Below are 23,039 nucleotides of genomic sequence, written 5' to 3'. Positions count from 1 at the left end.
TGTGCGGTACCGATCCGAACCTGAGGTATCATGCGTGTATCTACACGTGTGGGTACCCGAAGCAAACAAATGAACAACCGAGCTCTAAGTGATGGCCGCCAATGTAATTTTGTGATGCCCTAGGGGCATTTTCAAAATAAGAAAACTAACCGTTAGAACCTGGAAGGTGGAACGGCTCTGGAGGATTATTACCCATTTAAACTGAAACCATGATCCTTTCTCATCGTTTACAAAGTAGAGAAAAATAAATTCGAGACAGTGAAGAAGATCAACTCTGATACAGAAGTGAAGCAATTCTAGATCGAAAGATTTCAACTGCTGCGACCCAAAAGAAAAAGAAAAGAAGATTACCAAACGACGCCGGCCATGTAAGTGACACCGTCTATCTTCTTATCTGTTGCAAATTTAGGTTTTCTTTGGTAACCCTGAAAGACAATGGGAGAGAGAATTTGAGAAGGTCGGGACAAAATCTTGAATTTCATCATTTATATAGCAATCGAGTATCAATGGAGTTTATTATGGCCCAATTTCTTATGCCACTAGAAGAGTTCATTGTTGTTGTGACCATCAACAACTAGTGTTCTCCAAACCCATTTATTTCTTGCTGCGCGGACCAAACCATCTACTTTGAGTGAGATTTCTGCTGATATTAGTTTAATTTCTGTTCTTTATGTATGTTAGATCAAATTTTATTTCCTCAGATTAAAGATGGGAACCCCAACCTTAATAAATCTATCTAAAACCTTTCTTGAAAATTTTGACCTCAGTATTCTCTCTGTGAATCTTATCCTGAAGCAGGTTAACACCCTCGTAGTTTAACTTCATATACATTCGTTAAATCTAACCAATTCAACCTGTTCAAGGCTACTTGACCGTTAATGGTTTGGTGATTGATATTTTCAGAAGTTAAGTTGAAACCAACAACAATGGCAACACAAGCTCGAGGTCTGAGGAAACAGAACAGTTTTATTAGTGAAGGTATATAACCACCGCTTGAGCCTGCTATTTGTATATACTGAGGGTCTGTAGCCAATTGACTAATGTTTCTTTCGGGACCTTTTGTTGCAGGAGAATGCTTTGCCTCTGGAACCCAGAAAGAAGTGAAGCTCAGTGGCAGGAAAGCACTAACTGATGTCACAAACTCAGGGAAGCCATCTCTGCATCTGGCAACAAAGAACAGCCATCCAAAGGATTTGACTGCTGCTGGGGGGAGCGTCAATTTATCCAAACCCTTGTTTTCTGTTGGAAAAATGCGCGGTGTGTCTAAAGTTCAACAGAAAGGAGGAGTTGGGGGTAGGAAGGCACTTACTGATGTCACCAATTCAGGGGAGCCATCAAGGCACCAGACAGCAGAGAGGAAAGAAAGCAAGAGATTGAATGTTGATGGAGGACACTCGTCCTCTGTTGGAGTAAAGACACACGACTGTAAAGCTAAGGGGGAAGCAGAGCTTGGTTGTAGGAAAGTGCTTAGTGACATTGGGAACCTAAGCAAGCCGTCTCTGCACCAAACATTAAAGAAGACATATTCCAACAAGCTAGATGTTATTGCAGAGGAACAGTGCTTGCATGATCATCAAGAATGCATTAATTCTCAAAGAAAGGCAATAGATCTGAATTTGCTTTCAATGATGACAACTGGACTCGATGCCGGTGAGTAAACCTCTCAATATTTGAGATTATCTTCTCAGGTAACTTATTTTATGCTAGTGTTTTGACTATTAGATCTTGTTATTCCCTGTTCAGAGTTGTCAACAGAGATAAAATCTCCAGGTGGGCAATCAAAGGTGTGCTCCTCTTTTGATCGCTTAGCTATTCCTTGATTCATTTTTTTCATTGTATCAAATTAAGTCAGAGACAGGCTAACAGTACTTACTGGTTTTAGGTTGGGAGTCCCCTCAGATACCCGGAGTTGGAAGCAATTGCTGGGTTGCTGGATGAATGTTTGTCTCCTCTCCAATGCTGGAACTGGACACCTAAATCCCTGAAGACATCTATATATCAGACTGGCTATGCTTCTCCTGATCTGAAGTTGAAGACAACACCAAAGTTGTCTAACTGAGTGAAACCCCTGCTGATTCCCTGCTCTACTGAAATGCTTTCAATTGCAGGGTATCATGTCTAGTAGTCTTGCAGTAAAAATAGTAGTAAGATGTTCAATGAAATGGATGATGTATAGCATAATATGAAATTTCCCATATTGATAATAATAAATTTTCTTTGATTAACTGTTAGTCAAATTTAGTAGTTTATCTCAATGACAATCAGCAATGTGATATTGTTATTCAAACAGTTCGTTTTTCATACATGTTTCTTATATTATTAAGACATATGGAGCAATCATATTGATGTGAAATTTAATACATAAGCGAGTAATGACCTAGAGGTCTTAGACAACATGTCTATTGAATTTAGACACAAACCTAGCTATCATATGGCAATTATAGGTGTGTAGCAACCTCAGCAGGGCCACCTCTCTCTTTTTCCCTTGACATGTATGTCTATTGAAGGGGAAACATGCTGACATGCAGTAATCAATCTAATTTTGAAACATTTTGATATCAGAAACTTCTGTGGGGACTAAAAACCCTTTATCAGAAAAAAATGGGCTTATAATTTTTAGCATTTTTTTTTCTTCCTAAGATTGAAATGTTATTATATTTGTAAAAGTTTTCATTGGAATTGCTCATCTGAACCTGCAGTAAACTCAAATCAAGCACCAGAAGTATAATTAAGCAAAAATCAGTTTTTTTTCTTCTTCCTTTTCCTCCCTAATATATAATCCATTAAAAAAAGAAGATAGAAGATAAGAAGAAGAAGAAGGTTTATGGATTGCAGTAAACTCAGTGTTCTCGTAATGTAATCTCCCTTCCACATGTTTTGTTCAAGTTGGAGCAAGTTTTTGGACTCTTTGCAGTTGCAGAGAATCTCCTAACCCAGGATTAGTAACTCTTTTCAAGAGTCATAGTTTGAAAGACCATTAAAGAGGCAGCACGGCATTCCTATCAGGTCATGTCAGTTCCCTATCAAAGGCTTGATATATAAATATTCAATGACTAAAAAGGGCACAATAAGATTTAAAATTGTGGCTACAAATCTAGTGCACACAGCTCCGGCCACTGCGGGGTCTTGGTTGGTCATTGGTCATAGCATATCACTAAATTGCAACGCAGCAAGCTTACTGTTTCACTGAGGTCCACCTCAAATATAATTTGAACATTAGTGTATAACAATGACATCAGTAAACCCCACCTGCATAGAATCTCCTTATTCTTCGTTCCTCCCTGTAAACCCCACCAGCATTTTCTGCCATGATGTTGAGATCACGGCCATCTTTTCTTTGCTTGTCCTTTCTCCCGTGCTATTTGGACCCAGCCGTCTTCTATTTGGCCTAGATCTAGATGCCCCCAACCCCTGGACTCCCAGCGCCACTGGTTAGGTTCTACTTGTGGAGGATCTTTGATTGCTGACTTATCTTTAGGGGCCTGCATTTCTCACATTTGTATGGAACATAACTTCCATTGATGAACTTCTAAATCCCGTTCCATGGACCAGATTTGGAAAGCCATCTATCATGATGTTAGCTCTAGGAATTCATCTTTGCCTCAAAAACCTCTTGTAGACACCTCAAGGAATAGTTTCATTGTTGTTCCTCATTAGTTCCTGCCAGGCATTAATCTGGTTGCCCCCTCCCCCAACCTTTCCCTGCCTAGTACTTTTCTTCCTTTCGGTGTGTTTTTATTATATTTTAATACCATCCATGACCGATCAGGATCTCGGTTCTGGGCTTTTAGAGTTTAGACCCAGTTGGTGGGACCTGGGAATGACCCTAGAGATGAATTTTGAGTTACTTTACAAGGTTAAGTTCAGGCCATATCTATTTCTAACTCACCTTTGTACCAAAATCTTGAAGAGAGATATACCAGTAATGGTCCTAGACCTTAGCTGTAATGAAATGGATGATCCAGCAGACATAGATATAAACTTTCTTACCCTTTGTTGTTTCTCTATAGTTTGATTCTCTTGTCACTGATTAGTTAAATCACATTTTCACACAACAGTAGAAATCAAAGCTGGCCTATAGCAGTCTGAGAGAATACATTGCCTAATCAAGGTTGGTATGGTTGGCAAGTTGTTTCTTGTTAAAGGAATGGCCTTTTTGACAGTGATTCTCCACAGTGGTAGATTGAGAAGTTTTTTAACTTGTATATTTAACACTTTTGACTGCTGTGGGGGCTCTAGCAGGTGCTTTGGGGCATAAAAATTTGTAAACCTTTTACAAGCCGCACTTAACTTGCATCATTTCCACCTTTCTTTATTTTATTGTTTCATAGTTATCTTTTCAACAAAGCAGTCATTAACCCCTATATTTATTAGGTAAAGCTACTTCCCCTGAAACCCAAGATTCACTTAACACTGAACAAGAGCAAAAGAACGGCCAAGTGCATTAACTATTCTAAAAGAATCTCCCATGGTCAGGGTACTGTACAAACTAAATGATCAAATTGAGTCTCAAATCCTATACCATTTGCTTAATGATGTAATCACTTCCAAACCCACCTGCAACCGGTGTTTAATCAAACGGTGAAACAGCCTAATCTGTTAATTTATGTTCCACCCATTGGATCTACCTTTCAATTACAGTTAATTTGGTCATCAACCTAGATTCCATTGGGTAAAAAAACAAAAAAGATTCTTACTTTCTTTGATTATTTTGATGCCATCAGAAAGTGACTCGAGACCATTTATGTTGATTAGATGCTTAGACTAGATTTGATCAGCATGTACCTGTAGAATTATTATTAAACTTCCAAAAATTCTCCAGGTGAAGGAAAAATACCTTGACATTCTTTTCCTTTTAATGACATGTATACTAATTGGTATGGACTTTGTCATCCATAATAGAGCCAATAAATCTGGTGGGGTTATTCTCTTAATGCTAATGAAATAATTAGTACACAATAATTCTCCTAAAGAAGCAACTAATTCAAAACAAAGAGCTTTCATGAATACACAAGAACCCTTGTCCTTGGAATTGACCAAAAGGAAACCTAGCTACTAGCTAGCTAGAGAAACAATACTTTCCTTTCTATTACCCACTTCTGAATTGCCATTTTTGTGTTGTGAAGGAATAAGTTATTGGGTATCTTTCAATACGCGCAAAGATTAATCATACCCAGATTGAAGAGGTTGTTTAGTATGATTTCGTCACTTCATTGATGATAAAGTGGTGGTCAAAAGAGAGTAAGGAATCATTCTTTGGTTGGGTTGATATTCACAAATTTAACAAAGCCAAACTCTTTTGATTCTGCTCTTTCCATTAAGTATTTTGTGCTCTGTAATTTTTCTTTTCTTTTCATCCAATGATGTTAGAAAATTGGTTTACTGTGATCAACAATTTGAACTCTAATGATCAGAAGAGACCAATACAATACAGCTTCTATTATCATTAAGATTCGGTCTTTGTAAATTGTAATGGCTTTGTTTCAGATCCTTTTGGGCCTTGCAAGTGACTATCTTCTAATTATGCCCTTCTCTGTTTTCATGTTAAACAAGGTAACTTTCTAGCCATCAAGTCATTTGAAAGAGAAAAACTGTAAAGGGGGTTATGATTCATGACGTATTTGTGAGGTTCTATAATCCAAATGCTTAATTAACCTACCAGCTTTACTCCAAAAATAATAGCCTACCTTCACTCCAAAAATCCTACCTTCCATTCCATAGAATGGGTTCTCTTACTGTCATGGCTTTAGCTTCTTCTATAAGATTCTGAATTTGATGAGCCATGCAACTCCTGCACTTCTTGTGCAGTCAAGAAAAAACCCATCCACTTCAGCTGTTCACTGTTAATGGGTTCTCCTCTATCCTAAATGGAAAACACAGTTTTCTATGCCTTCTCAATCCCCTTGGTGGTAAGGGATTTTTATTTGCTGTCGCGATTGCAGCCTGCAACCAACCGTCCAATCAAACAATTTTAATTGAAAATGCGGGGGTTTAGCTGTAAATATGTTTTTCTTGTTTTACATTGAAGGGTTTTATATTTTAAAAATTCACAAATCGAAATCAATCTCGACTTGCGAAATGAGTGACTAGAGTTTGGTAGAATCAGGGGTTTCAATTTGTAAGTTTTTAAAGTATAAAACCTTTCAATTTAAAACAAGAAAAATATATTTACAACTAAACCCCACAATCTCATTTGATTGTATTATGTATACATGGCAAAATCTGGACAATTGGCTGCAGGCTACAACCACAACAGCAAATAAAAATCCTGGTGTAAGCAACAGTGGCAGAGTGAAATTGCTTTAGTGCTCGCAGCACAGTGCAACTTACGGTTGAGATCGAAACTTCAACCGTAAATTGCACTATACAATCTCGACCACAAGTTTTGATTTGGATTGTAAACTATAATGTGCTGCGCATTTATTGCACGACACCCAACTAGAGCTTGTAGAAGGAAGTCTTTAATCAATACTGATGAAAAATATGATAATTTTTTGACTGAACACCAATGGCTATTACTCCAAGAACCCACTCAATTTTGTAAATTTTTGTTAAAGGTAAACACTTAATAGGCCACATATGACATATGAACCAACACCCATCTCTGCAAGTGCAGCATAATAGTTTTATATATGTTGCTCTTACAGTCAAGGTGTATTTTTCTTTGATTATTGATTACATTTTCAATGATTGGGTAATGGTTTCAACATGTCAGATCCCTTTCTGGCTATTTAATGAGTAGTGACATACCAAGTTCCAACTACCACCATACTCTGTCTCTCAGTAGTATATCAAAAAAATGCTATCAGAGCTTTTTTTTTCAATTTCATTGGTGAAGGAAAACTTTCTCCTTTGGGAAAAAAAACAACATTTCTAAAGATTGGTGCTCCAATCTTTGAGAACAGTTTATTTAATCTGTACAGTGATCAGACTCTAAATATTCCTAAAAAATTCATAGATCACTGCATGTATATTCCTTTGGTTAGAGTAGAATTCATCACAGAATACAAAAACATACTACTCTGAGTGGAGTAGAATGGAATATTTGATTAAACTAATTAAAGAGCACCTCTCTTTGATGCGTTTGAATACTTTTAGGGGCAATGGTTTGAACTGGCTTGCCCTTTGATTGGAAAGTGCAGCCAACATCTTTTGTTAAAGTGGTTTATTGTATAAACCCATAAAGTGTATTGGGTCTTTATTAAATTTATTCTCAAGGAAGGGCAGAATTTTAAAATTGTTTTGATCATGATTACCTCTTTTGCTCACTTTTTATTGTCATGAAATGGATTTATCATTCTTTTTCATTTTCTCATTACCTTTTAGATGGATATATGATTCTGACTTTATAATATTCAAAAAGACAGTTTATTACGATGTTAAAGTATAATTTTTGTACGCATATACACACACACGTATACACCCCTACATACCATAGTATGTGAACACCATGCTATTTCTATATTATACGTATCTTTAATTGACTTGAACACCCATCTACACTCATTTTATTGTATTTTTGTTGTAAATAGCAAGGACTGATAGAGGTACTTTCAATGTATATAAATTTCAAGAGAATAGAAAGTAAAAAATAAATCTTCTTCTCTATTTAAGAACACTACGAAAATTTACTTTCTTAGAAAATTTATTGATAACTGTTTACTTTTATTCGTACATACTTTTCGAATACCTCGGACAAATAGTCAAACTCAAGACGAACTTAATCAAACTGATTTAGAAAGAAGAACATGCATTATTTTTCCATTCAATTCAAACATGTCTTTTATTCGCACCCTATAACCCTATGTTGTAAGGAGCATTTTTCCATCTAAAAAGGAAGAAAAACATAGAAGAATCTTTATCTCTAATTCTAAAGAAGTGTACGTCTTTCATTCTTTTGCCAAAGTAACATACCTTGATGTCACATCTATGTTATTATCATTAGTATATATCTCGACGCGGAAAAAACAAAAGAGTTATCCATGAATCCATTTTGTGTTGTTTTTTCCACGTATGTATGTCTTAATAGCAAAATTCATTCAGAAGACACGAGAAAATTCCCTAGTGAAAAGAAGGGGGAAAAATCTAGGTGCCACACCATGAATGGTTGTTGTGAAAAAGAGATGTTCCACATAGGATTCATATATTCAAAGTGAGACCAAAATTTCAATTAAAATGAATTGATGTTCCACAAAGGAAAGGATAACCAAGAATGCTATGGGATTAATCAATAAATGCCTTTATTACCCTTTACAAAATGGGCATGTGTGAGAAATTTAAATTACAATTGGCTCCTCAGCCAAATCATTATTTCCATCTTTTATGCAGAGAGAGTGAAAAAAAAAAAAAAAACAAAAATGCCCCCCAGGCGAGTCGCGAATCGGCAGATTTGCCACTAGGGATCGCGAGTCATGATGTTAGTCTAAATAAAAGCGAAAAAGAGAAAACAGAGAACCCGAGTTTGATTCATGGCTGATAAATTGCAAGCTTTCATTGCAAATTAGAGCTTCAACTCCATTGCTATGAGTCAGAACTCGCAGTACTGAAATTGGGTTTGATTGAAACCGCCATTAAACCTGGCTGGTACTTCTCCTCCTTCTATTGCTCTTCTGATCATTGCTTCTTCGTCTTCTTCCTGGAACCCATTATTAACCTGAGAAAAATGTTTTAGGGTCACCAAGAGTAAGTTGAAATTACACTTTTATATGAAGTGCAGGACTCATCAAAGAGGGAGATTGGAGAAAAAGCTTCTCCCCTTTTTCCAACCGATTTACATTATTTAAGAGAAAAAGGGTTTGAAAAGGAGATTTACCCAAATATCATCTTCGTCTTCTTCTTCACGGTTTAACCCTGGAAATTTGGGAATCTCTCCACTATCTTCATTACGAGCGAATCTGCCACGTACCCTTGGTCTACTGTCGGCTAGTGTCTTCCGACATGCATACTGGACAGAACAGAGAATCCGTGTTTGAGTATTTCAATTTAATCAAAACTTCAATTCTTTTGTTGGTTTTGAATAAATTATGAGATGGGTTTTTCATTTCTTACCTTTATTGTCTTGTTGAAATTTCTCTGTGTGCGCTTGCTTCTGTATCTGTGAATTCGCAGTTTCCTCTCTTCTGGGCTATACTTTCCTACTTTGAAGTTGGGTTCCTCCATGATTGTGCTATCTACACCTAACTGGCTGGAAGAAAATCCATGATTCAAATGTGTCTGTGTAATTCTCTGAAAGACCCAATTGAAGAAAATAAATCATTTAGAGTCCATCATATAACATAGATACGTGAAAGATTGCAGAGAATTGAGCAGGGGTTCTAACATGTAAGTCGCCTGTGCTGCATACCCTTCGGATTGGAACACTGGAGTTAGCGTTCTCAGGTGGAACCATAACTTGAATAGGGAAATTTGGGGATTCCATTAAAGAACTCATGCGAGGATGGTAGGAAAAACCGGGTCTTTGGTCGGGGAATTGGTTACTGAAGCTCCTCTGCAACATTTCAGTTGGGTCCTTCTGGGCAGAGTTACTACTGTAACTGGTTGGAAGAAGAGAAGATTCAAGATTCACGTAACAACCTTCTGACATTAACCCAAATGTGTCCATATCCAAAGCAGAACATGTGATCAGCTCATCAGCAGAATTGATTTCACACTGCGCCTGGGTCGTTGGGTCAAGTGATAAGTTATTCAATTTTTGGCTGGGAGGAGAACCAGAGAAGAGATTAATGGACTTTTCATCAGCAGAGGAACATAGTTCAGTTTCAATAGGGAATTGGTGAAAACCGTTTGGTTGGCCTTCAGAGAAACCATGGAGGATTTCAGTGGAGAGAGATGATGGGTCAGGGAAAGGCAAATAAGGGTCAGAGAGTAACTGCAAATCGACATCAGAACGGACGATATCAGTGGTAGGGCTTCGAAAGAAAGCACCATCAAAGAGAAAAAGATCGTATGACATGAAGGAATTAATTTAATATAGCAGAAAAAAAAAAGAAGATTATGAAGAAGGATGAGAAAGCAAAGATTTGGCTGTACTTCCTTTTGTGTTCTTTGATGGGTAGACCTGAACCCAGAAAGACAGCAATATTGGGTTAATGGCTTATTTTATTGAAGGTTTTGCAAGGGTGAGAAGTGAGATGAAGAAGAAGACAAACCAAATGGCAACTTCAGAGCTGCTGAGTGTCGCCTGTCCCTGTTTCTTTAATAGAACTCTCTCTCTCTCTCTCTCTCTCTCTCTCTCTCTCTCTCTCTCAAACCCTTTAAGCCTTCTGGCCCTTTTCTCTATCTCTCTCCCGTGTGTCTCTCTCTCTGAAGTCCTTCTCAGTAGTTTTTGAGATATAAAAGCATCAAAACGGAGGAGAGTTTAAATTGTGTTGTAAAAGCTTAAAGCTACTTCACAGAATCTTGTGACCAGATCGAGACTAAAGACTTGACTATAAAGATCAAAGAAGAATGTAGCCGCAGCAGATACATCTAACTCTCTGCTCTGTTCTGTTCAAGCAGGTTTACCCCTTCAACATATTCTGTATTCTCTATAATACAAGGGCAAATGAGGTAATTAATCCATAGGTAGCAAGTTGGCATCTTCAATTCAATCAAAAAGACATTCTCAGAGCCCTCAGGTCATTTTAATATGGTAAGAAACCCAAATGGAATCAAATCCCTTTCCTTTCTCTCTCCCTCTCTCTCTCTCTCTCTCTTGCCCACCACCCCCTTGTGCCTACCCTAACCTGATGTATGACTTGTTTGGTCTTTCTTCTTGGAACCTCATCTATTCCTATTCATATTTACAGTGAATACAATTCTGAACAGAAGTGCTTCTGCTTCTGCTTCTGCTTCTGCTTCTGGTTCTGAGGTTTTCTCAGTCAATTCCAGAGTTGATTAATGATATTCCGGAAGAAGAAAAAAATTTATATTCATAGAGTAGCAATAACACCCTTAAATCTTGAAGTGGAGTCGGGAAAAACAAAAATTAATGTTTAACAAGTATTTTCTTTTTTGGAAATAAAATAATGTTTTTACCAAGTTGATAAGAAGAAAAAAGAAAGGCTAATGTTGCTTTCACAACTCATAGGCATTCTGGTTCAAACATATCAAGAATAGACATTTTGATTTTTTTTTTCTTTTTTCCCTTCCATGCCATGCAACAAGATGACGTATAAAAAGAATCAATTACCTAATGTGGTTAAAGTTTTTTATTTATTTAATTTATTTTTTTATTGAGACAAGGTGAAAGTGAGAATCCCTTATGCATGGCCGGTGATTGATTAACAATCTGATTAAGACTTCTAAGAGAGTGAATGTTATCATTAACTGCAGCCTTATTGTCTAGGTCAAAAACATTATTTTTCAATCTAATCAAATAGTTTGATATGTGATAATCTTCTATATAGAAGCTAAAGAGGTCTCACGTTCAAATTTCCATTCCTCCGCACTCCTATGAGACCCTAACTTTATTATAAGTGCCAACCAAATTTAGCTCGACTCAACCTAGAGGTGAGTCATGTAGTCCTAGATTAGACAAATAGCAATCGATCCAAGAACTGGTCAATGTATTCTCATAATTGGTTTAATTAGTTGGGCCATGACTTGACTTGGCTTAGGATGTTTGACAGGGATCTCAACCCTCTGTGCAAGCGTTGGATTCATTGACCAAAGATAAAAAATTCGAAATAGCCCCCTTCTACAGCCTTTACTCAAGGAGTTTAAATCTTCTACTCATTAGGGTCGACTTATGTGCTCCTTTAACATTTTTTTATCACACAATAGACATGGAACTAGGGTGTGGATCACTTGTCCGTCAAGCTAGCAAATATTGTTCCTTTGACACTTCTTCACCATTAAAAGAGATAAGATCCATATAGAACTTATTGAGGGTCTCATGCCCTACCTTTATTGTGTGGTGAAGAAAAATCAAAACACCAGTATTTGAAGGTCTCTATTAGAGAGGTGATCCAGACTCGTAGAATTCACGTTTAAATATTGATAAAATGAATTAAATTGAGACTTTTAGTGTCTTATATGAATTTTATCCCTATTGTGTGATGAAGAAGTGTCGCGACAGCATCGACTCTTATTCCGGAGACAGCAAATACGACAAAACCGCACTTTCCTCTCTCTCGCGTTTATCCATTTGGCGGGAAACCCCAACCTGTGTGAGTTGCCGTTTAATTCTGTTCGTTGGTTTTCACGTCACGTAGACACCGTGTGTTATAATTAGTTAATGACCCGGAAAAATATCAGCTGTCCATTGTATCCCATGCTTCATTTCCTATTTTGATTTCGTGAACCATTACATGATAAGCCTCTTCAGATATTTCCATTAGGTATAAAAAAAGACAGCTTTTCTAGTTAGATACCAATCGGAAGGTTCAAAACGATTCTATGTATTCACAAACTTGTAACAGAAAACACTGTATGATCGATTAGCCGTTGTTTCGAAGATTTCATTACCAACACATCGAAGTTTCAAACCTTTCGGGTCGTTCTCCTCCTTCCTCAGTTCTTCATTTCCCTAAACCCTCTTCTTCTTCGTTGAAGAAATCTGAGATCTTCGTATCCGAAACCTAGAAAAGCCCTTCTTTTTTCTTCTCCTTGGGAGCTTAGCAGGTAGCAACCATGGTGAAGCAGGAAGCTGTAGAGAAGATGCAGGCTCGCCAGAATTTCCGGAATCTCTGGCATACCGATCTCACGAATGCAATTCAAGCTGATACTCCATGTAACTAGTTTTAACATACTTTTCCGTCTTCTTTAAAACATTTTGGGTTTAATTAACTTTTTCCTATTTAATTGCTTTTCTCGAATGACAACTGATCGAGATTTCTCTCCTTTGCAGATTGCTGCTTTGCATTGTGGTGGTATGCATTCTGATCTCATTCGTATCGTTTTTATTTTATTTTTTGTGAAATTAACTAATGTTTGCAGTTGCATTTGTCATTTCTTAGTTTAATATGTGATTTATCTTTGGTTTTTCGAGATGTGTTGTTCTTGTCTTAATTTTTTTTAAAAGATGAGGAATCGGAACGAAAGAAAAATAGGAGAAAAGAAGAAGCAATAATACCACAAATGATAATGGAGTTCGACTTAATCAAGCCTACAACACCGGAGCTCAGTACCGAGCCCAAATGCGCTACGAGAGATCTCAAACATTTCAAGAACAACTAACAAACCAGTGTAGAAGAATGATCTTAACTCCCAAGACCTAAAACCCTATGGGAAACCCAATTACACCCTCGAACCCTGAAGAATCCCTGTCCTTCAAGTCCTCTGATTTGGAACCGATATGAAATTGATTCAATGCGGAATCATGAATAATCATTGGCTTAATCAATAGTATATTAATCCATACTTTTTTTATTTTGATATTTATTTATTTCTGTTTAGATTATATTTCTATTTGGATGTATACGCATTTATCTGGAGAAATCTCGGCAATAATTAAATTTAACCCGTATTTTATCGTATTCACTTTTTTTTTGTTGGATAGAAAATGCTATACACAGAGACGAAGAAGAAGAGAGAGATTTATCGCTAACCAGAAACCCTAGGTTACAACGAAAAAGGACACCAAAAAGATCAGGTGAACTGTAAATACAACACCAAACCTATCAGACCAGCACTAAAAACAAGTGAATTTACTGATCAACCCTTCATAGTTGACTTGGTGCAGTTCGTGTTTGAGTTTGAGCATTATAATTTTACAGAAATTTGCCGAGTGGAATTGATCACTAAATGTGATGATGGACTCAGGTTCCTCTTTCCAGGTTTTTCAGATCTCTATGGGTGTTGTCTTATTGGTTATGGTCTTGGTGAAAGAATGAATACAAATTTCAAAATTCAAAAGAGCCAGTTGATTATTGGCTCTTATCACTTGGTCTTCCTTTGACCACTTGATCCTGGTTATCGTTCTTCTCTTTTGCATGTACCCAGAGAAAGGGACAGATTTGAAAAGAAAAAAGTTTTTGGATTGCTCAACTTGGGTGTGACTAAGTGATTCCCCCTGTAACACTGGGCTACCTCTCCATTTCTCTCACCAGCCCTTTACATCAACTATAACTTCCCATCCTTAATCGTTAATCCTGTGCCTCTACTGAGAAGTTTATTGCAGGCAATTCTTTGCTAAACTTGTCCTGAGAATAAGGATGCTTCTTTAATCCTTTCTTCATAGGTACGTTTGTAGCTTCTTGACTTTTGAAATGTCTAGAATTCTGCTTTCAAAATTTTCTGAATAGAGATATGAATCGTGTATTTAAGTGAAATTAACTTCGCAGATGAATATTTCTGGTTGAGGTTGTCGGGTAAAATTTAAGCTGTCTAAAAAGTTGGTTTCTTTGCCCTGTTCATCTAATTTTCTTTTGTTCCTTTGTTCTTCCTTACTTTTTTTGGATAGTGAGAATTACTTTATAATTTATGAACAAATAATTTTTTTTGTCTCGTCAGCCTTCTTCTTGTTGATGAGGCTTTTCTTTGTTATGTTCCTCCCATTAGCTGCTTTCTCTGTTCTCATTATTAGGAACACAGTCCATGACTGATTTAACAATTCAAATTGTGAATTGTTGTGATTTGTCTCCATTCATTTTGTCTTTATAATATGAATGCTTTGACAAAGAAGTCTTTTAAAATCTCCAAATTTCCCATGAATTACCACTTACAATTTGATCAGGATCTTTGAAGTGTTACCAAAATTAGAGTTGACGTTGCAAGAGTTTGCTCTTTAGACAGGGTAAGTTTTAAGTACAGCAAGTTTGGCTAGCCTTCTTGCACCTTTTGTGTTGTTCATATCTTTGTCTTTATCGCTTGGAAGTTTGGTATTGTCCTGAATGTGATTTTGTGCTTTAGCTTGCTGAACATATACTAGGTCCTCTGCTCATACTCTTCTATTGAGGTTGCAGCTTCTAATTTGCTAATTTATCATGTAATAGTACACATTTTCCAATTTATCAATGGAAAACATGTTTATATATTATTTGTGTTACGAATAATTGGAGTAATAGATGATCCATGTGTCGTCAATTCAATTGCTTTATTATATCAACTCTTCACTTGATTAAAAATTTCTTTCATTTTGTCTTTTCACTGTAGTGGGCCATGTGCATCATATTTGCTCCGCAAGCGAGCTCTTTATGATGATATGTCAAGGTAATCAATGTTTTACATTGTTCAATTTTTATAACAATTGAAGTGATCTCATTGCATGGGAGCTGCAAATTTGTTTTCCGTAGGTATGCTTGCTGCGGTGGTTATATGCCTTGTAGTGGTAAGTGTGGAGAAAGGAAGTGCCCTGAATTATGTCTTGCGACTGAGGTACAACATTTAACTGATTACAGATTTGGTTTTTCTTTTTCTGTAATTTGCATCACCTTTCTTCTTCTTCTTCTTCCCGACTACTGTGGAAAAAACATTATGTATATTGGCTCTAATGATTTGTAAAATTCTTTCTCTATGATTTATATGACATCATCTCACAACTCAGGTATAACATTTAATTAATTGATTTAGGTATAATATGTGATGACTTGTACCTCTTGCTGGTATAGATTTATTGACATTTTTTTGTTCCTCATTTTGGAATTGTTGCACATCATCTTTTTCTGTTCAGGTCTTCTGCTGCTTTTCAAATTCAGTTGCATCAACCCGCTTCTTGTTGCAAGATGAGTTCAACATACAAACGACACAATGTGATAACTGTATTATTGTATACTCTCTCTCTCTCTCTCTCTCTCTCTCTCTTGGTTGACCTATTTTAGCATGTTTTGAACACATGACTTTGTTTCCATAGGGTTTCATGTTCTGCCTATCGCAACTTGCATGTATATGTTCCATCATTGCATGTCTTAGTGGAAGCAGTGAACTCGAAGAGGCTTCTGAGTTATTAAGATGTTTGTCTGATATGGTTTATTGCACGTAAGCCATTGTTCCTTTTCCTTTTCCCCTGCTATTTCAGTGCTGATAGTAATAGGATTAGGATATGTTATTGATTTGATTGATTCTTTATTTGTTTCCCCAGGGTTTGTGCATGTATGCAGGTATTTGCTGAATCAAGCTAAGTGTCTAGTACTTGTCCATTAATCTTAGTTTTCCCTTTCTATTGACTTCACCAATGTCGAGTATTGCAGACACAACACAAGGTCGAAATGGATAAAAGAGATGGAAGGTTTGGACCACCAGTGATGGCCGTGCCTCCGTTTCAGCAGATGTCGCGTATGGATCAGTCAGTTCCTCCTCCAGTTGGTTATCCAGCTCAGCCAGGATATCCACATGGACATGGTTATCCCCCCGCTGGTTATCCTCCTCAAGGTTATCCCTCAGCTGGCTATCCTCCTCAAGGTTATCCCCCAGCTGGCTATCCTCCTCAAGGTTATCCCCCAGCTGGCTATCCTCCTCAAGGTTATCCCAAGTGATCTTGATTGTTATGCAAATGGGGATAAAAATTAGTGAAGTCATTCTTGAATATGTGACATTATATTGCTCTCTGCTTTGAGATCTCTCTGCTGAGTTTGTTTATGTATTGTAAAATGAAGCTGTCAGGGCCCTGGGATGTGATGATATGAGGAAGAAAGAGAGTTTTAGGCAGAGTTCTATAGATGTAGATGATCAGTACATATGCCTGTTGTACACCTGAGCTTTTACTTTGAAATTATAGTGACAATTTCTTTGTGGAAGATCTTGGTTTGTGACATAAGAAAAAAGAATCAGTAATCCTTTCCAGTCTTATATGTATTATTATAATAACTAGAGAGACAAATACAAACATCATAAACTTCCCAGTTGTTTCTTTTGCATTTTTATCCTTTTGTTATCACTTCTAGCCAATTAAATGCACACTCATGGCCTTATCCATTTTCTACCTGCTGGAGAAGGTAAGTTTCTTGTGTTCTGCCAAAACAGAGGATTAAAAAGTTGCAATATATGGTATCATGGTCCATGGCGTCATGTTTTCTACTCTTGCATGATTATAATGCAAGATTCTAATTGAAGCTTCATGGTTTACCAAAAAAAAATAATTGGAGCTTCATGGTGCTTTTGGCAAGCATCACATAAATAAACAAATATAAATTAAAAAAAGAAATAAAGTACCCATAAATTGCTCTTTGTTTTCATTTGGACAATGTATCACATGCTTCATTTCCTATTTCGGTTTCGTAACCATTACATGGGTAGCCTCTTCAGATATTTCCATTAGGCATAAAAGACACAGCTTGTTATGTGATACCAATTGGACGGTATGGAATGATTTGCAAAGTTGTAACCGAGAAACACTGTATCATCGATTAGCGTCGTTTCGAAGTTTCTTACCAACGACCTCGAAGTTTCAAACCTTGCGAGTCGTTCTTCTCCTTCCCTGGTTCTTCGTTCCCCTAAACCTTCTTCTCTGAAGTAGTCTCAGATCTTCTCCTCCGAAACCTAGAAAACCCTAGCTTTTTTCTTCTCCTTTGGAGCTTTGCAGGTAGCAACCATGGTGTCGCAGGATTATTTGGATAAGATGCAGGGTCGCCAGAATTACCGGAATCTCTGGCACACCGATCTCATGAGTACAATTCAAGCTGATACTCCATGTAAGTAGTTTTAACTACCTTTTCCCTATTTAATTTCTTTTCTCGAAAGACAACTAATCGAGATTTCCTTCTGCTTTCTTATTTGCAGATTGCTGCTTTGCATTGTGGTGGTATGCATTCTGATCTGTTTCATATCGTTTGTTCTATTTGAATTTAAGTTCTGTTTGCCGTTGCATTTGTCACTTTTAGTTTGATATGTGATTTTGTATGCGAATACTTTTTCATGTATCTTTAATTTTTTCGAGATCTGTAATTTTTTAATAGATCGAATTCGTTGACTTGGTCCAGTTCGGATTTGACTTCGTGCATTGTAGTTTTACAGAAATTTGCTGTGTGGAATTGATCACTAAATGTGATGGCGGAACTTAGGTTTCCTGGTTCTAGGTTTTCCTAGATCTTTGTGGATGTTGTCTTATTGGTTATGGTCTTGACGACGCGTTGTTAAAACTCATCAGGGCTACAAGTTTTCCTGGTTCTCGTGAAACTTAGAAGTCTTTTTGTCTTGCTACTAGCTCCTTTGATCACTTGATCCATTGCTGAAGCCCACTCACCATGTTATAGCTATACCATCTGCTTGTCCCTGTTTTCTTAGTCTGACAAGGTGTTGAATTTGTTTATTACTTTATTCCTGATTCGTGATGTGCATTTTCATGCTTAGGCTCAAGGAGTTGTAGTATTTTCTTGTTCCTAACAGATTCCACTTGTTTTCATGGAAAGTTGATTTGCAGTACGTGGATTATAGAGGCCTTGGAAGTTCTTGATTGAAATATTCATCAATAAGTTCTTGACTTATATAGACTTACGTTTCTATCCTCTATGAAGAAGTTGTTTGTGAATTGTGATTGTATTTGGAAAATAATAAAAATCCTCAACAAGTTGTATGGTCTAACAGCATCAATTACAAGATTCTTTATAGGTGTTTGCTCACAATTCTACTGGTGAGTTTGGGGATATGGTATAACGAGACATCCACGTCCTCTTGAAGTTCTCATGTTTTTCTTGGTTGGCCTTTTGGTAAGAAGGCTCAACATTATGGATATACAAATGGCTGTCCTTTTAGCACAACAGTATGTAAATCAATTCTCTTCCCGTGAAAAAGATGAACAAAGAGGTGAGTTTCTTTTCGCTAGAATTCTCCCTGGTGTCAAGGTCTGGAAGGTTGCAGGATCATTCCTCCATTAGCATGTGGACTCAGATGGCCTTGTCTCTACTTAGCCAAAATCAACTTGAGTCAACTTCTTTTCCAGAGAACTTTTTATGTATGTAGTAGTGATGCAGTTGGGATGTTCCAATTGGCTTAATTGATCCACAGAAGATTTTATTTGGCCATGGTTGGGTCCACCTCCTCTTTTTTTAATTTTATGTAAGTGACCTAATTTATGAGTCAATGAAAGAGACAGATTTCAATTTGGATTGCTCAACATGGGTGTGACTAGGTGATTCCCCTTCTCCCCTGTAACACTGGGCTAGCTCTCCATTTCTCTCGCCAGCCCTTTTCCTTCCTTCTGTCAACTATTACTTATCATCCTTAATCTTGTACCTCTAGTAAGAAATTTATTGGAGGCAATTCTTTAGCAAATTTGTCTTGAGAATAAGGATGCTTCTTTGACCCCTTTCTTCATAGATATGTGTGTAGCTTGTTGACTTTTGTAATGTCTAGAATATTGCTTTTAAAATTTTCTGAATAAAGATATGCTGCCTGTATTGCTTTTTCATTCGTTTGCATAACAATATGTTCTACTTTTAAAGTGAAATTGACCCTGCAGATAAATATTTCAGGTTGTGGTTGTCGGATAAAATTTAAGTTGTCTAAAATTTAGGTTGAGGCTTCTTTGCCCTGTTTATTTAATTTTCTTTTGTTCTTCCTTTTTTTTTTTTTTTTTTTTTTGGGGGGGGGGGGAATAGTGAGAATTATTCTTTTATTTACAAAAGAAAATTGTTATTTGTTACTTGTCAGCCTTCTTGTTGTTGGAGGCTGACAAGTGATAAATATGAATGTTTTGGTAAAGAAGCTTATTGAGGAAGGCTGAAAAGTATGAATGCTTTGATAAATAAGTCTTCTAAAGATCTCCAAAATTACCCATGAATTACCACTTAAAATTTGATCAGGATTTTTGAAGTGGTTTCCAAATGAGATTTGACATTGCAATAGTTTGCTCTTTACACAGGGTAAGTCTTAAAGTACAGCAAATTTGGCTAGCCTTCTTGCACATTTTGCCATTCATATCCTTGTCTTTATTGTTTGGAAGTTTGGTTGTCCTGAATGTGATTGTGTGCTTTAGCTTGCTGAACTTAAACTAGGTCCTCTACTCATACTCTTTTATTGAGGTCGCAGCCCCTAATTTTCCAATTTATCTTATAACAGTACACATTACTGATCTTGAAAATATCAATGGTACACATGTTTTGATATTATTTATGTTACAATAATTGGAGTAATAAATGATCTATGTGTTGTCAATTCAATTGCTTTATTAGATCAAGTCTTCACTTCTTTAGAAATTTCTTTCATTTTGTGTTTTCACTGTAGTGGGCCATGTGTATCATACTTGCTCCGCAAACGAGCTCTTTACAATGACATGACAAGGTATTCAATGTTTTACCTTCTCTGAAATTTAAGTTTCTATAACAACTGAAGTGATCTCATTGCATGAGAGCTGCAAACCTGTTTTCTGTAGATATGTTTGCTGTGCTGGTTATTTGCCATGTAGTGGTAAGTGTGGAGAAAGCAAGTGCCCCGAATTTTGTCTTGCAACTGAGGTACAACATTTAAGTGATTACAGATTCGGTGTTTCTTTTTCTCTTATTTAAATTACGTTTCTTGTTCTTCTTGACTACCATGGAAAAATGTCATGCATATTGGCTCTGATGATTTGTAAAATTCTCTCTATGATTTATATGACATCATCTAGCAACTCAGGTATAACATTTAATTAAGGGATAATTACTATTGCCTCCCGCTGTATTATAGCTTACTTAGGAGGCTCTGCTCTTTATGAAATTACTATTGCCCCCTCACTTCTAACGGTGTTAAGAAACTGTTATGGTTGTTTGTTTAATGTTTGTTTTGCCCTTTTAGAATTAAGAAAACAAAAGACAATACCTTATGAAATACCAATTTTACCCTTGTATTCCTATAATTTTAGATTCCAAAAACTATGAGATGAAATCGGGCTACCAAAAAAAAAGAAGAGATGAGATGAAACTGGAGAGCTCTATTACCAAGAAAGGAAAGACTTTTTTTTTCCTTCTTTTTTTCTCCTCCCCTGGTGGGGAAAACAAAGACGACTTTATTTTATTTTTTTAATAATAGAAAAAGACCATTTAGCACTTTAGATTTAGGGTTGATTTTTCCCCCTAATTAATAAGGTTACTTATGTAATTTAATAAAGTGTAAATAATAATATATAATTTTCAGGTTATGGAATAAATAAAAATGCCATGTCATCACTTAACTAACAGAGCTTAACAATAGGGGGCATCAGCAATTACAAGCTAAGTCTAAGGTGGATTAGTAATTTAAAAAAGTATTGGGGATAAAATAGTAATTAAGCTATAGCATAAGGGGTAATAGTAATTATCCCTTTCATTTATTGATTTAGGTAATTTACTTGGTAATTTACTGTGATGATTTGTACCTCTCTCTGGTATTCATGTGGTGACATTTTTTTGTTCCTCATTTTGGTATCATTGCACATCATTTATTTTTCTGTTCAGGTCTTCTGCTGCTTTGGAAATTCAGTTGCATCAACCCGCTTCTTGTTGCAAGATGAGTTCAACATACAAACTACACAATGTGACAACTGCATCATTGTACTCTCTCTCTCTCTCTCTCTCTCTTTCTCTGTGTGTGTGTGTTGGACATATTTTTGCATGTTTTGAACATATGACTTTGTTGCCATAGGGTTTCATGTTCTGCCTATCACAACTTGCATGCATATTTTCCCTCGTTGCAATGATTGTTGGAAGCAGTGAACTCCAAGAAGCTTCTCAGATATTGAACTGTTTGTCTGATTTTGTTTATTGCACGTAAGTCCATTGTTCATTTTCCTTTATCCCTGCCATCTCAGTGTTGGTAGTTATAGAATATGTTATTGATTTGATTAATTTTTTTTCTTCTTCTTTTATTGTTTCTCCAGGGTTTGTGCATGTATGCAGGTATTCGTTGAATCAAGCTAAATACCTAGAACTCATCCAGTATCTTAGTTTTCCCTTTCTATTGACTTTTCTGATGTCACTTCTGAGTATTGCAGACACAACACAAGGTTGAAATGGATAAAAGAGATGGAAAGTTTGGACCACAACCAGCGATGGCTGTGCCTCAGTTTCAGCAGATGTCACGGATAGATCAGCCAGTTCCTCCTCCAGTTGGTTATCCACCTCAGCCAATGTATGGGCAGCCCCAAGTTTATCCTCCTGCTGGATATCCCCCTCAAGGTTATCCCCCTGCTGGTTATCCAGCTCAAGGGTATCCCAGGTGATCTTGATTGTTATGCAAATGGGATATGAGTTAGTGAAGTAAGTCATTCTTGAACATTTGACTTGGGTATTGTTTTGCTTTGAGATCTCTCCACTGAGTTTATTTATGTATTGTAATGGGAAGAATTAAGATTTATAGGTACAGATGATTAATACAATATGCCTGTTGTGTAGATAAACCTATTCTGGTCGTCTGAACATCTCAGGTTTTACTTTGAAATTATGATGTGAAAAGAAGTAATCTTTTTTAGTCTTATATGTATTGTTATGACTAGAGAGATAAATAAACAGCATCAGAAAGTTCTTTCTAGTTATTTCTTTTGCGTTTTTACCCTTTTGTAATCACTTAGAGCCAACCATCTAGCATCATAATGCACACTTGAGGCCTCATCCATTTCCACCAGCTTGAGAAGTTTCTTGTCTTCTGCTAAAAGAAAGCATAAGAAGTGCAATATGGTATCATGGGCCACGGCATCATCTTTTCTACTCTTCCATGATTATAAATAGGGTCCCTACAAATAAAATTTACACAGTTTCCTTTTACTTCTGGATCTTCTGGAGAACCAAAACTGGAGTTAAAATATCTCACAGGTCCCCATTTTTACATCTGCTCATTTCACATAAAAAATAAAATTTTAAAAATAAGAGCGTAGGAGAGAAATCGTGAAGTTTTTGTATGGTTGAAACCGATATAGCTTCTTTCATCATTGATCTGTAATTATCATGACGATGTCATGATGATCCATAATCATCAAAGAGAACATAAATATGAGTTTGGATCAGCGATCCCGACGCTTCCTGACCACAAACATCAGTGGGGCTCATGGTGAAATACTTTTTGAAAAAAAATAAAAAAAAAGTTTATTTTTTTTTTTTCCCAGTGGGGCTCACTTTTTGTGGTCAGGAAGCTATCTGTGCTCCCCCGACGGGGAGAAGATCCGGATTCCATAAATATGGTGACTGTTACAAGAATGTCCTTTCATTCTGATCCTACTGGTTACAGGCGATTAT

The 23,039-nt window shown here is 36.6% G+C and overlaps 4 protein-coding genes across 5 annotated transcripts; 3 read left to right on the top strand and 1 right to left on the bottom strand.

Annotated features, from left to right (window-relative positions):
• Positions 1-209: 209 nt before the first annotated feature.
• On the top strand, positions 210-2,364 carry LOC149013794 (uncharacterized). Its single transcript, XM_089159350.1, has 5 exons — positions 210-368; positions 904-978; positions 1,069-1,650; positions 1,744-1,784; positions 1,883-2,364. The coding sequence occupies exons 2-5, from the start codon at positions 927-929 to the stop codon at positions 2,057-2,059; spliced, it is 852 nt and encodes a 283-aa protein (XP_089015476.1). The 5' UTR covers positions 210-368; positions 904-926; the 3' UTR covers positions 2,060-2,364.
• A 5,878-nt stretch (positions 2,365-8,242) lies between these two features.
• Positions 8,243-10,479, bottom strand: LOC149013793 (uncharacterized). Of its 2 annotated transcripts, none has more exons than XM_089159737.1 (4): positions 9,344-10,479; positions 9,049-9,225; positions 8,813-8,944; positions 8,243-8,653 (listed from the first exon to the last, which is right to left on the bottom strand). In XM_089159737.1, exons 1-4 carry the CDS (start codon positions 9,950-9,952, stop codon positions 8,528-8,530), a joined length of 1,044 nt encoding a protein of 347 aa, XP_089015863.1. In that variant the 5' UTR covers positions 9,953-10,479; the 3' UTR covers positions 8,243-8,527. The 2 variants fall into 2 exon arrangements, with proteins under 2 accessions (XP_089015863.1, XP_089015862.1); XM_089159736.1 differs by having other exon boundaries at positions 9,320-10,477.
• Positions 10,480-12,500: 2,021 nt separating this feature from the next.
• Positions 12,501-16,748, top strand: LOC149013792 (uncharacterized). The gene is made up of 8 exons (XM_089159489.1): positions 12,501-12,712; positions 12,830-12,851; positions 15,076-15,132; positions 15,216-15,297; positions 15,593-15,688; positions 15,773-15,897; positions 16,001-16,019; positions 16,110-16,748. Exons 1-8 carry the CDS (start codon positions 12,613-12,615, stop codon positions 16,392-16,394), a joined length of 786 nt encoding a protein of 261 aa, XP_089015615.1. The 5' UTR covers positions 12,501-12,612; the 3' UTR covers positions 16,395-16,748.
• Positions 16,749-17,219: 471 nt separating this feature from the next.
• On the top strand, positions 17,220-22,607 carry LOC149013791 (uncharacterized). The gene is made up of 8 exons (XM_089159466.1): positions 17,220-17,549; positions 17,638-17,659; positions 20,080-20,136; positions 20,228-20,309; positions 21,267-21,362; positions 21,454-21,578; positions 21,689-21,707; positions 21,803-22,607. Exons 1-8 carry the CDS (start codon positions 17,450-17,452, stop codon positions 22,028-22,030), a joined length of 729 nt encoding a protein of 242 aa, XP_089015592.1. The 5' UTR covers positions 17,220-17,449; the 3' UTR covers positions 22,031-22,607.
• Positions 22,608-23,039: the final 432 nt, after the last annotated feature.

This window comes from Hakea prostrata, chromosome 6, assembly GCF_041222555.1.
Source record: "Hakea prostrata isolate BN-2017 chromosome 6, UWA_Hpros_2, whole genome shotgun sequence".
Taxonomy (NCBI): domain Eukaryota; kingdom Viridiplantae; phylum Streptophyta; class Magnoliopsida; order Proteales; family Proteaceae; genus Hakea; species Hakea prostrata.
The sequence above is the reverse complement of the archived record's forward strand: the minus strand, read 5'-3'. Positions and strand labels throughout refer to the sequence as shown.

What these genes read in the sequence shown, in the direction of transcription:
- LOC149013794 (XM_089159350.1), top strand. Translation starts at nt 927, where the DNA reads ATGGCAACACAAGCTCGAGGTCTGAGGAAACAGAACAGTTTTATTAGT. An exon ending in GAACAGTTTTATTAGTGAAG is followed by an intron (nt 979 to 1,068) that starts GTATATAACCAC and finishes CTTTTGTTGCAG; the next exon opens with GAGAATGCTTTGCCTCTGGA. An exon ending in CTCCAGGTGGGCAATCAAAG is followed by an intron (nt 1,785 to 1,882) that starts GTGTGCTCCTCT and finishes TACTGGTTTTAG; the next exon opens with GTTGGGAGTCCCCTCAGATA.
- LOC149013793 (XM_089159736.1), bottom strand. Translation starts at nt 9,952, where the DNA reads ATGTCATACGATCTTTTTCTCTTTGATGGTGCTTTCTTTCGAAGCCCT. An exon ending in ATTTCAACAAGACAATAAAG is followed by an intron (nt 8,945 to 9,048) that starts GTAAGAAATGAA and finishes TGTTCTGTCCAG; the next exon opens with TATGCATGTCGGAAGACACT. An exon ending in AAGACGAAGATGATATTTGG is followed by an intron (nt 8,654 to 8,812) that starts GTAAATCTCCTT and finishes CATTTTTCTCAG; the next exon opens with GTTAATAATGGGTTCCAGGA.
- LOC149013792 (XM_089159489.1), top strand. Translation starts at nt 12,613, where the DNA reads ATGGTGAAGCAGGAAGCTGTAGAGAAGATGCAGGCTCGCCAGAATTTC. An exon ending in CTTTATGATGATATGTCAAG is followed by an intron (nt 15,133 to 15,215) that starts GTAATCAATGTT and finishes TGTTTTCCGTAG; the next exon opens with GTATGCTTGCTGCGGTGGTT. An exon ending in AATTATGTCTTGCGACTGAG is followed by an intron (nt 15,298 to 15,592) that starts GTACAACATTTA and finishes TTTTCTGTTCAG; the next exon opens with GTCTTCTGCTGCTTTTCAAA.
- LOC149013791 (XM_089159466.1), top strand. Translation starts at nt 17,450, where the DNA reads ATGGTGTCGCAGGATTATTTGGATAAGATGCAGGGTCGCCAGAATTAC. An exon ending in CTTTACAATGACATGACAAG is followed by an intron (nt 20,137 to 20,227) that starts GTATTCAATGTT and finishes TGTTTTCTGTAG; the next exon opens with ATATGTTTGCTGTGCTGGTT. An exon ending in AATGTGACAACTGCATCATT is followed by an intron (nt 21,363 to 21,453) that starts GTACTCTCTCTC and finishes TTGTTGCCATAG; the next exon opens with GGTTTCATGTTCTGCCTATC.